The sequence below is a fragment of the Micromys minutus genome (genome assembly GCF_963924665.1).
Source record: "Micromys minutus genome assembly, chromosome: 24".
Classification (NCBI taxonomy): Eukaryota; Metazoa; Chordata; class Mammalia; order Rodentia; family Muridae; genus Micromys; species Micromys minutus.
Genome location: NC_137959.1, coordinates 15503471 through 15516818, shown reverse-complemented (window position 1 = coordinate 15516818; position 13348 = coordinate 15503471). Strand labels below are relative to the sequence as shown.

The following is a 13348-nucleotide window of genomic DNA, read 5'->3' as shown; positions in this document are numbered from 1 at the left end:
CAGAAAAAATGTACATGTATAATAATAAAAAATTGAGACAATGTTAGAATTAAAGTAAATAGCATAAATAAAAAAATCTAATTAAAATGAATGTGAAAATTTGTTCTGGTATTTTAATAACCATCTTGTTCAAGATAAAGTTTAAATGGAAACAAACTGAAAAAAGAAAAAAAAATTAACAAAACTACATGGTAGTAGTGTGCAAAGGGGCAGGGCGACCACACAAAGTTTAAGGCTATCCTGATCTACTCATAACCCAGTGAGTTATGAGTGAGCTCCAGGCTAGCTGGGACAACAACAGTGAACCCTGACCAAAAATAAGAATATCAAAGAGACAGGAGAAATGAGAAAAGGAAATGAGGTTATTCAGTGAGGCCTGGATATGAACAAACCCTTTTCTTTTTCTTCTTTTTTTTAAATTAATTTTTTCCTTTATTTATTTAATCCACATCTGGGAGGTTCATACAAATAGTTCCAATGCATAATTTGTTTCTCTATGTCTGTGTTCTTAGCTGTTCTTTATCAGAAACCCCTTTGAACAAAAACAGGTGCGAAATTAGGGGAGTTTGCTGAAAATTAAAAGCTAATCAGAGTACAGGGCCTTTAAAATATAAAAACACTGTTAAAAGCTGAAACAATATGAAAAGCATAGTTGTTGTCTTGAAAGTAAGATCTTGGTCCACAAACATGAAATAAAGGCACCATTCTCAGATCACAGCCAAAGCAACACAATCCCACAAAGCAGTGTAGCTGAGCTAATGCGTACGCAGGGTGAAAAGCTGACCTACTTTTTTTTTTTTTTTTTTTGGGAACAAACCTTTTCAATGGTGCTGTGCACTCACAACAAAGCTCACGACAAATATGGGATGCATTTCATAGTCTAAAAATTATGCTTCCTACTTATTCACTACTTCCATTACTTGAAGAACACACTGAAAAATGCCTTGTGACAGTAACAAATCCACAGTCAACTGTAATCACCAAAACACGTGCTACTTTAAAACCATAAGCACTAATTGCCACTGAATTATGGGTACTTTTGCATTATCTTTTTAAAAGCAGACACTCACTGGAGAGCCACGGCTAGCCTGGAACTGTTATGGAGACCAGGCTGGCCACAACTCACAGAGATCTACTTTCTAAGACTGAACACATGCACCACTATGCCTACCTATTAGAACTCTTATTCCAGGAGTTTCCAAGGTGATTTGGGAAGAGAGAAATGATATATGATTTTATAAATTATAGGTAATCATCCCTTTTGTGTTTTGAGCTCTTCAGGTGTTACGCTTATACACGACAGCTGATCTTTCGGTTGCTATGTCAGATGTATATGTTGATGACTGCACTTTGAGTGTTTACATTTTGACCTCGGTTAAACCAGTGGACTGACCAGTTGATAACATGTATTGTTAACTATTAATATTAGAAGTAGTGTTTCACTCTGTGGTTCTGAGACCAGAAGTCAGAGTTTTGTGTACGCTATGCAGATATTCTACCACTGAGCCGCATTCCTAGCTCCATCCTTAAAATCTCGATGAATAATACCAAATGTGGTAACATTCGTTTCCTTACGTCTGCCAAAAAATGTGCCCTCTGTGCTTGTCTTAGCTTGAATCGCTTGATTTTCTGCTGGATCCTTTTATCTTTCAAAAGTTGCTGTTCCGTGGCCCATTCACAGTGGAGATAAGAGCTAAAAGTTTTATAAAAACAATACATTAGAATGATATAGAAAACTATGTTTCTTCAAATGTATTTTTAATTATAATATCCAAATATTATACAGATTTCATCTCACATATAGGTAATCATTTCATTCAATTTCAATAGATTTCATAAGACTTCTAAAAGAGCCATTTTGATTCTGAAATGCTAAAAAATTGTAGCCACAGAATCCTGGTTTGTCTCCAGAGTTTGATTGGCTGACCAAAGGCTATTTCTACAACATGACTTACGTTTTATTACATTTTATTATACTGACTTTTGTCGTGATCAAAGTTATGTACATCAAAACCCACATAATTGTTTTTGGAGAAAAACTGGAAACTATACAAACGGAATGCATTTTCTCTGAACTGGTCATTCCACTGTCTTAACCAAAGTAAAGCGGAAAAGCCTTAAAGCACAGCCATCAACATTATACATCTGGCACAGCAACAGAAAGATCAGCTGTCCTGTATAAGCATAACACCTGAAGAGCTCAAAACAGAAAGGGATTGAATACCTATAATTTATAAAGTCATATTTTATAATTGTCTTACATGTTCATATAATTTCAAATATTTATTCTTAACATGAAAGGCTTTCTTTTCTTCCTTCTTTTTTTCTTTCTTTTTATTTTGTTTGGTTTTGAGGAGCTGGGTTTTCCTGTGTAGCCCTGGCTGTCCTGGAACTAGCTCTATAGACCAGGGTGGCCTCAAACCCAGCAATCTGCCTGAATCGACCTCCCAAGTGCTGGGATTAAAGGTGTGTGCCACCACTACCTGGAGATACAAGTTTTCAAATACAACTTTTTTACTTTTTAATGATTGAGTTTTTGCAATTACAAGTAATAAACATTTTATTAAAATGTAAATAAAATGAAAATATATTAATTATAACTCAATATACTTATAACTTAAATAATTTATATTTAACTAAACACCATAATGCTACACCATAATTTTTAATTCAAATACTTACTAATTTTTGTACTTTACAAAAAATTCTTCTGTATCAAGCATAACTCCAGGTGATATCTAAAAAATTAAAATTAATAACTGTGATCCAAGCAGAACACAAAATCTAACATGTAAAGTATAGTGTGGTATTACTTACTTCCTTTTTTACAATCCTACAAGCTAGTATTTTGTCTACAATTGCAGCATCTTCTTCACTTGGATTCTCCTATGAGAAAGAGGGAAAAATCTATGATGGACTATATTCTCAAAGAAAGTGTCATTCAATAGACAGCAATGCATTCACACTGGGCCCTACGTGAAATGTCGGGAATGAAAAACAAGTCCTAACCTCATGCCCTTGACATCATCTGCACGGCCGCTACTAACCACGCTCCACTCCTTCATCTCGAAACCACCACTATCCCTGCTTTTACTGCCAAGGAGAGACTCGAGCATATACAGGATAAACATTTGCCCAAGGTTTCAAATCCAACTGACAATGGCTAAATGTTTGGTTCATGGTGCATAAGGAAAGTAAAACTGGGAATATGGACTAAGTGGTGGTCATTTAGACAAGGAAGTTTCAGAAACAAGGACTCTTGAGTTAGTCTTACCACAAACAGCTGCAGAGGCTGTTCTCCAGGCGGAGGAGCCGAATTCCTCTTCATTTTCAGACTGCCTTTCACCTCTTCCTCAGACTGCTTTCCTTCCGCATCTTCTGCATATTTTTTCCTTTTAATTTGTCGATTTGATCTTCTTTTCTGTAATGAACCACATGGATCTGATTTATATAAATTACTTTTAAAATAATTAGCAGGGATTTAAAGAATATTACTCTTTATGTTGGTGATGTCTTAGAAAAGAAAACAAAAACTTGAAAGTACAGCCCACACTGGTCTCATCATTTTCTGAGTAAAGGTTGTAGCATGCTCACGGCCATGAGTTCACAATCCTCTCAAGGCTTCACTTGCCCCAATTTCAAATATGAGAGCTTAGTGACACCTTTATAAACTAAGACTAAAAAGATCTGCTTCTGTTTTGAACTAGTTCACAGCTTGGAAAGGCAATGTTCTATTAGTAATACCTTTATTGCTGGATTCATTTTCTTTAGAAATAAAGGGTTATCTTATTTAACTATTAATTTACTTCCTAGGCAATACACATTTTAAACTATATACAGTTTCACACATTGGTCCCAAACCTAAAAGTTACAGCAAGTGGTTACTTGTTAAATAATTATTTGAGGTATAAATGCAGAAGAAATTAAATGTTCTCTAAAGTATGTAAAAATGTTTAAGATAGAAAACAATATGAAATCTTTTAGAATAAATACATAAAATGACTCTGTTTAATTACATCTAGATGAAGTAATAAATTGTTTCACTCATCTTAATAGTTTCCTTAACATTAAGAAAAGGACAAAACCCATGTAACTAGGGCCTTTTTAAAGGTATTACTTATAGTAACAGGTCTTTTTAAGAGTATAACTTTAAATCAGAATCAAATGTATAAGGCTTTAACCTACCTCCCTAGTTATTTAATATCTTTTTTTTTGACTGTTTATAATTCAAGGAGAATTTTGAAAAAACCAAGTTACACAATGTTTGATGTTTTCACTAAAAAAACAAAACAAAACAAAAAAAAATCCAAGCATAGATTAGTTTGAGAATACAAAACCACATAAGGGTGCTTGCACTCCCACGAATCACTCGGAGCAGAAGGATTTCATCCGTCTAGTCTAATGAGTAATAGAGTTACTGTGCGAATCCAACCCTTCTTGCTTTTCCTGCTCCATTTCCTGGCATTCCTCAGAAGTGGTATCAGAAAATGGTCCATATTTTCCATATTTTCTACCTATAGTTTCTGCAGTATTATCTATGTGGGAGTTTTCTCACTATGTTTACAACCGTAACAAAAGCAGCTGTAACAGAGCCAGCTGAACCTGTGTGGTGGTGAGGCACCAGGCTGGTGCTGTACTAAGCGTGCAGTGGTGATGGCCTTTGGAAGACCATGCTTCTTCTGTTTTACGAGCTGAGCAATACTGCAAGAGAGAAAAGCAATATATGGATAGCCAAATTCTATGTCTTTTTGTTAGGACGTGTCACCATACTCTTTCTACTGGTGGGGGGAGGGGTCTACTGGGGATCAAGCTAATGCTAGGCAAGTGCTCTACAACTGAGCAACAAGTTCCTGCCCTTCTGTTGGACATAAATGCATTTACATTTTTGCTTGTTTGTTCACTTGTCTGTTTGGAGACAGGAATTCTCTGTGTAGCCCTGGTTGTCCTGGAATTCAGGCTGGCCTAAAACTCAAGAGGTCTGCCTGCCTCTACCTCTGCCTCCCAAGTACTTGAATTAAAGGTATGTGCCAACACACCCAACCTTACATTTACATTTTCTAATGGAAGAAACAGGAAGGTAATATGTAACCATAATAAAAAAAGACTACAAGAAATCCACCTTTTTTACATACTAATTTTAAAAATACATGAAACGTTTATTGTTCCCTAAAGGGAGAATTCTATGAGTTTTTGTAGGTTAAATGTATGCTTAGACTTCTATTACAACTGTCATATAGATCTTAATGTTCTAAATAATTTAAATTTGCACTCAACTTGACATTTACTATAATAAAACATATATGTATTATTGAAGTTTCATTATGCATGATTTCTAAATAAGTTTGAGTCATGCAATATGTTTTTATAAAATTATAAGATATTTTCAGCTATTTATAGTTTCTTTTCTGGTAACTTGGCCTCTTATTGTCCTCTGAAATGCCACTAATCTTTAGTAAAAAGTAAATACATGGTATAAAAATTTTCTCAAATATAATAATGCACAACTTCCCAAGACAGAATGAGGGCTACTCATTGTACACTGTCCTCTCATCCTGCGAAGAGTTGGTCAGCCTAACTAGCTGATGTCAAAGTGTGTGGATGATCTCAACCTAAACCACATTCAGTGACGTATACAGCCGTACATTTTAGGTAAGGCCAAAACTGTGTCACTTCTCCAGTTACATTTTTCTATCATACAACATCTCTAACTAGTTTTAAAAGTATGTAAACTAATCTGACGTCCATATAATTGGCAAATGTGATTTTTTCTGGCTTTCTCCATGCACTGTGAGTAAAGAGAGCACTGAGTTATGTTTTTAACTGACTAATACTTTGTCATGAAAGCAGTGGTTTTCTATAAATATTTATAATCTGCTACAGGGGTATTTATACAAATGTATAGGCCTCTAAATATAATCTGACTATGAAAGCACTCTTTATCAAGATTAAAGGCATAAAATTAATCATATTGACAAGTCTAGATTTGTCTCTAAAATCTAATTCAGCCTTAAGAGTCCATTTTGAGAACCTACTGCTGTCAGTGAAAGCTGTGTGGACCTTCCTCTCATGTCTAAAATGACAGTCAGATACACCATAATGGAGATTTATACTTGCTAGAAATATAATTTATTTTTGTTTTGTTAAAGCAACACACTTATCACAGAAAACCTATCACTGCAGTGAGAAAATAAAAATATGTTTACAAAGAACTATACTACTGTTGCACTGTCGGTAAATTACAAATGGAAAAGTGGCCAGCATTCTTCTAGTGAAAATTAAACTAAAAATTCTGATATTGAATAAGTTAAGTATAAGTTTACCTAAGTTATGGATAGCATATGAAGAAAAGGCCAGGCCGTGTGATATTAGGAGCTTCGATCACTGCCCTTACCTCAACTCTTGCAGCAGCCCAGGAGCCTTGAGCCACTACTCTCCCATTGGATAAGAAGCTGCATAAGGAAGAAGAAAGGCCATTCAGGGGCTTTCTGGCCCCATAATTCAACAATTGCCACCACCCGTACGGCCTACAATAGTATTTTAAGTATAGAAAGCAGAGGGTGGCCTGAATTATTATGACCTTCACTATAGTAGATTATATATATATATATATTTCCCCATAAGATTATTTTGAGAATATACCTAATTTTTAAGGCAAAATGCACAGTATTTATGTCTGTTGGGATTTTTAGTATCATAGGTTATCTTTTTTCAACATAAGCAGACAAAAAGTACTGACTCTAGGAATGAGTCAATTAATTTGTTCTGCAACTTGTATGACTTTTAAAATTAATATCTCAACCGTTTATTTCATTGAAAGCATTCTATAAGTCCGAAATAGCACCAGCCACTGCTTCATGTTAAGAGCCATCCAGGACTTTGTGTTGTTATTTAACCTCTCAGAGTTTCAGTTCCACTACTGAAAAATGAGGGGCTTACAGAGGGCAGATAAATTTCCTCCCACATCTAATATTATATGGTAATATTCTAGAGGGATATTGAATAAGGCTATCCTACAGTATTTACTATATAATAAATTATACTTTTATCACTCAACTAGAGCGTAAATATCCATGAGGCAATGTTATGCTCCCTAAATAATTTCTAAGAGTGTTTCACCTCTCAGAATAAAAAGGAATACTCACTTGCAAGTGCTGCTCCTTGAATGTGTGCTGGGATATCTGCTCTGCATCAGACAGCTCATCTGAAGACTCATTCCTTCTCTTGTGTTTCTTACCCAATGTAATGATGAGTTTGCTGTTTCAAGAGGAAAGGAATTAAGATTCAGAACTTTGCGTTTTCCATTTGATGAGTTAAGATTGCCACGATAAACATAATTTTATAGTGTGCATGTCTAGCCAAATTTGTTAATTATCCTGAAATTTATATGGATGTTTTCAAAATACGGACTCTTCTAATAGATTGGCTGCAGTCAGCAGCGCAGTGAGGAGACAATCCTAACTCTTGCTTCTTAGGTTCTGAATGTATTTTCATGGGAAACATTTCAAGTCACACAATTACTTAACAATGAAAATAATTTACTATTGTGTAGATACAGAGAAAGGGACTTCCCTTTACTTCCTGCCTACTGCTCAGTCATCACTTGTACTTGAGGATACTGCTCCCTAAAGGCCAACTCTTCCTACCCCACAGCAATGTCTTCTGCACTGCAGACAGTCTGACAACCAGCCATCTGTCACCACCTTCATTTCATGTCAGGGGTTATGGAACCTACACCATATGCAGCTAGAAGTAAGAAGTACTGTTTATATAATTCTTATAGCATATGTCAGTATAACTTTCTGGTTTTACAGTTAATATTACACACATATCAAACACACATCTGTAAAGTAAAAGCCTGTTTGCTTGAGAGGTAAGTACAGGAATTGTGGATTTCACTATCTGAAACAACAGTAACATTATTAAGGTGCCATATTAATCACAATCCATGTTACCAACCAGCAAAATTCTCCTCTAGGTATCTCTATTTCCAAAACTAAAAACTTCTCCTATGTTTCCATATGTGGTACATCAAATAGATCCAAATCCTTAACAATTATTTATCAGTTTTGAAAGTTATGTGCATGATAAGATCACAGGTTCAGAGAATTGTACCCTCAACGTTGAGCAAATTGCCTGATCTCCCCTGCCCTTTATTTGTACTGGCTGGCTTTGCAAGTCAACTTGATATAAGCTAGAGTCATCAGAAAGCAAGGAGCCTTAGTTGAGGAAATGCTTCCATGAGATACATCTGTACAGCATTTCCTGCTAGTGGTCGATGGGAGAGAGCCCAGCCGATGGTGGATGGTACCATCCAGGGGTCTCATGGTCTTGGGTCCTATAAGAAAGCAGGTTGAGGAAGCCATGAAGATCAAGCCAGTAAGCAGCACCCCTCCATAGCTTCTGTATCAGCTCCTGCCTCCAGGATCCTGCCCTGTTTGAGTTCCTGTCTTGACTTCCGTCAATGAAGAACAGTACTGTGGAAGTATAAGCCAGACAAACTCTTTCCTCTCTAACTTGCTTTTTTGTCATTGTGTTTTGTATCAGTAGTAGAAGCCCTAACTACGACAGCTTCACCTCTCAGCCTACAAGACAGAGACAGTGTAGCCGTCACCTCCCTGGCTGTCAACAAATAAGGGACAATATATGTTTCACAGTTTGAATCTTAAATGTTCTACAAATGTTAATATTAAAGGCTTGGGCCTCAGCTGATGGCACTATTAGGGTTCCTTTGGGAGGGACGTTTTAAACTCTGGATACGTCCTCTCCATCTGCTTCCCAGCTCACTTAAGATGAGTAGCTTCTCTTCCCTCATGCTCACAGCCATGATTTCCTGCCCTTTCAGTGGTCCAGAGGAAGAGAGTCAGTGCCTATGGACCGAAACCTCAGAAACATGAGACAGAAGAGATTTACCATTCCAAGAGGTTGCTTATCTCAGAGGCTTCCTCCCAGCAATATACTATATTAGCTCTTAACATAATCTTAGCAGATCATAAATGTTAACTAATGGAAACTACGAATTGTGTCAGCTGAAAAATGTCAGCCTTAGAGTCATAGACAAGGGCCATGACAAAAATGTTGAAATGGAGGTTAGAACAGAATTCAATGTGTCTTTTTATGGGAGATTAAAGGGAGCATTACAGGAAAAAGCAGACTTTGAGGTGTTGAGTAAATGAGGAAGAGGAGCTCAGCAGACAGTGTAAAGGTTATGGGACATCCAGGCAGGAGGACACCTAGAAAGGCAAGGCAGATGTGCAGTAGTCACAAGAGAGCACACACAGAGGAGGCAAGAGGGCAGATCCTAGAAGGCCCGTAATGACATGTTAAGACTGACATTTTAAAGTTATGCTCCATAGGATAAGACTCTACCTGTCTTATTTACCACCATCAACATATATTTAATGAATAGACACTGAAATACATTCGAGTGAATTAAGAGGGAACTAAGGAATAGTATTTTTAAACAAGAGAGTAGTGTGACTAGAAGTGAGTGAAGAACAAGCCAGAGAAACTTGATCAGGTGAAAGGCAACGACCTGGGGCTGGCTGCAGCACTGCGGATGGCGGAGTGGAGAAGCGTGACTTTTCATTATGACCTAAAACTAGTAGGACTTTCCCAGTCAGGGATGCAATGTGACTGAGCTGTACAAGGGTTTTCCATGGTCTGACATGCTCAACAAGTGAATGCTAATTCCTACTTGTCTTCTCACACACTCTTGAGAATATGTGAGGGGGGAGTGTAGATGATAAGAAAAGTATAGTTATTTTTTGGAGCAAAGGGGACGTAAAAAGATAATGTGCAACAGGATGAAAGGACCACCTGCAGTGATGCTCCTTTTGTCTCTCCATGGCCTTTGCTTATGTCCTTCCTCCTTTAAGCATTTGTCTCAACCGTTTCCCCTACAGTACAGACCTGCCTGGAAGCCATCTTGACTGATGTTGTGATGTCCTCTGGTGCTTTCTCTTTATCTACAATGTCAGTGTCATGTCATTTTCATTTCTCAATCCAAAACCAACTCAATTCTATTTTACACGGAGACCAAATGAACTCAAAAAGGTAAGCGATTTCCTCAAAATCCTGCAGATTACAGGGGGCGGAGTGGGGAAAGCTAGCACAACAGTTCAGTGGTGAGAGGAACTGGGCTCCATTATCAGCACCCACACTGGCAGCTCACAGCTGTTTAGTACTTGGAAATCTGATACCTTGTTTGTATATGGTGCACTCATGTAAACCCATGTACATAAAATAAAAAGAAAAAATAGAAATGGGCTGGCAACATGATTCAATAGATAAGGCTTCTTGCTGCAAAACCTGACATTTTGAATTCAATCCCCATGACCACATGGTGGAAGCAAGAAACAATTCCCAAGTTGTCGTATGGAATTCACGTGTACCCCATGGCATTCATGTATGCTCTACCCTCTCAAAATAAGTAAAAAAAATTAAACTTAAATAAAAGAATAGCTATAAATTTAACATATTCACTATAAAGCCTGAAGAACTACAGTCTGTAGTAGCAAATGACCTTGAAAATGCAAGAGTCAACCAGAAGATGGTGGCACATGCCTTTCATCCCAAAACTTGGCAGATGGAGTCAGGCAGATCTCTGGGTTGTCTGGTATACAGAGCAAGTTCCAGGACAGAGAGACAGGGCTACACAGAGAACACAGAGAAGCCAGGTCTCAAAAAAAAGCAAAAACAACAAGAACAACCAAAAGAAAGAAAAAAAAAAAAGAAAAAAAAGAAGGAAAGAAAGTAAAAGAGTCTATAGAAAAAGTTAAGATGTTATTGAACAAGTACCCTCTTCTGTATTCTTGGCTCTGGACACAACAGACAAATTTCTTAAAAAACTCAGGACTGGAGAGATGCTCAGTGTTCTTGCAGAGGATCTTGGATTCCTAGCTCCCACATGGCAGTTCAACCCACCCACAACTCCAGGATGTACAGGATACATAGCCATCCCTGGCAAGCAAGAGACTCATACATTTAAAACAAGTAAGTCTAAAAGAAAAAACTTAAAAAAAATAAAAACTAAAAACACTAGCTCCTAGCTCCTGTCCCTCTACCTCGAAACCCCTTTGAATATGGGCGTTCAGTGAGATTTAGTCCCTGTTTACTCTTCCCTGCCAGACCTGGAAACTTGGTCTTTCTCAAGTTATTGTTAAACCTAAATTGAATCTAGTCACAAGCCATATGACATTACAGAGAATGTGTGTGAAATGATAGAGGAGCTGGAATCCTCCTTTTGCACACTGATGAAAAAGGTCTTTGCACTGGCACACATGCTGGTGGTGCTAGTGTAGACAAGCTAACTCACTGCAGTACACTGTAACGGAGCTACTATATTGTAGTGCACTGTGACCGAGCTAACTCACTGCAGTGCACTGTGAACAAGCACAGAATACAATTCTCTGTTACAGCAGTAAAAACAAAGCATATTGATTATGCATCTAAGATGCTTTCTAATCATTAAGTATACTTCTACTTATTTATAAAACTTGTGTGCTGGCAAGATGGCTCAGTGGATGAAGACCACTTGCTGATAAGCCTGACAACCTGGCTTTAGTCCCTGGGAGCCACACAGTGGAAAGACAGAATTGAACCTCTCAAATTGTTCTCAGTCTCCACACACATGCTGTATAAACATGCTCACATACATACAATAAGTGACAAAACACAGTTAAGTAACATATTTGCTACAAAATGATATACACTGTTAGCAGCAGCCTCGGATGCCTCAAATGTACTGAGTCTCTAGAAACCATCATGAGCCAGGTAAGGAAGTGCACACCTTTAATCTCAGCACGTAGGCCACGGGCAAGCAGATCTCTGTTAGTGTGAGGCCAGCCTGGTCTACATGGTGAGTTTCAGACCAGCCAGGGCTACATGTAAGACAAACATCAAAGAAACAAACAAACAAAAAAAAATGGGACAAGGCAAACTAGACATTTAGTCATTTTAAAAAATTATAAATGATTATCCGGTGGTTATATTATTCATTTCCCAAAAGTGTAAGAGATTTAAAAAGATTCTCAAAGCATTAAGCTGTTTAAAAATGATTTTTTACAGACAAATATTATCTAAATACTAATTACTATGCACTACCAATTTCATCCTAACACCAATAGTTTTTGGGTGGTGAAAACAAAAAAAGTGTCCCTAACAAAGGTTTAAGAAGCCTTTGTTATAGATATAATTTACTTAAGGGGGCTGGAGAGGTGGTGCAGCAGGTAAGAGCACTGGCTGTTCTTCCAGAGGTCCTGAGCTCAGTTCCCAGCAACCACATGGTGACTCATAATCTGATGCCCTCTTCTTGTCTGTAGCCATACAGGCAGACAAAGCATCTGTATGCATGAAAATAAAATTTTTTAAAGAGAAACTTTAACTAAGGAGCTGGAGAGATGGCTTAGCAATAAAGAGCACTTGCCGCTCTTGAGAGGACTGTTTCTTTACCAGCACCCACTTCAAGTGGTTTACAGCCACTTGTACCCACAGTCTTAGAGGAGCTCACATTCTCTACAGGCCTCTGTAAGCACCCATGTACATGTATAAACAGACATACATGTAAAAATCATACATACATACATACATACATACATTTATACATCATTGGGGCCAGACGTAGAGGTGCACACCACAGGTAGTTCTAGGTCAGAAAAAACTATACAGCAAGACCCTGTCTCAAAATAAATTAAAAACAAAACAAAACAAAACAAAAACAAAAAAAATTTTTTAAAAACTTAAAATTTTACTTTAAAGGAAACTAAGAGTTTAAAATTTAACCTCACAGGGTTGGAGACATGGCTCAATGTGCACTGCTGTTCTTACAGAGATCCCGAGTTCAATTCCCAGCACCCACATGGCTGCTCATAACCATATATAACTGTAGTCCTGTGGGATCAGATCCCCTCATCTGAGGTACAGATAGATATACATGCAGACAAAAATACTCATATACATAAACAGATAGATATCTGATTAATAGATAAAATTTTATCTTATGTAGTCTATATTTTTCTTCTAACATAGGCCTAGAATATAATTTTATTTCATAGGCTTGCTTATAATTTTTAATTATACAGGCAAAAATCCTTTTCAAATTCTCATTGACATTTTTAGACAAATTCTGACTATGTAGGCCATGCTAACCTTGAATTTAGTATGAATCCTGACTCAGACGCCTGGGGGTTGGGATTCTAGACATATGTCACTGCAACCTACTTGAGAGTCTAACTCCGTAAGAGCAGTACAATCCCAAGGAAGGCTGCTCACTGACCACGTACAAGGCCCTAGGCTCACTCTCAGACATCAAAATAACAAAGCAAAATAAAACCACGATGTGGTAGCAGAA

General features: G+C 37.3%; 1 protein-coding gene across 6 annotated transcripts in view; it reads right to left on the bottom strand.

The window, feature by feature from the left end:
- Positions 1 to 13348, bottom strand: part of CHD9 (chromodomain helicase DNA binding protein 9) — a gene marked incomplete at its 5' end in the record, with an annotated part of 116909 nt that overhangs the window by 69821 nt on the left and 33740 nt on the right. For all 6 annotated transcript variants that reach the window (XM_080937054.1, XM_080937052.1, XM_080937051.1 and 3 more), the window contains 5 exons: positions 1576 to 1693; positions 2683 to 2738; positions 2818 to 2886; positions 3275 to 3421; positions 7143 to 7254. In XM_080937054.1, coding sequence (XP_080793180.1) covers positions 1576 to 1693; positions 2683 to 2738; positions 2818 to 2886; positions 3275 to 3421; positions 7143 to 7254 — 502 coding nt within the window. The remainder of the gene's footprint in view (positions 1 to 1575; positions 1694 to 2682; positions 2739 to 2817; positions 2887 to 3274; positions 3422 to 7142; positions 7255 to 13348) is intronic.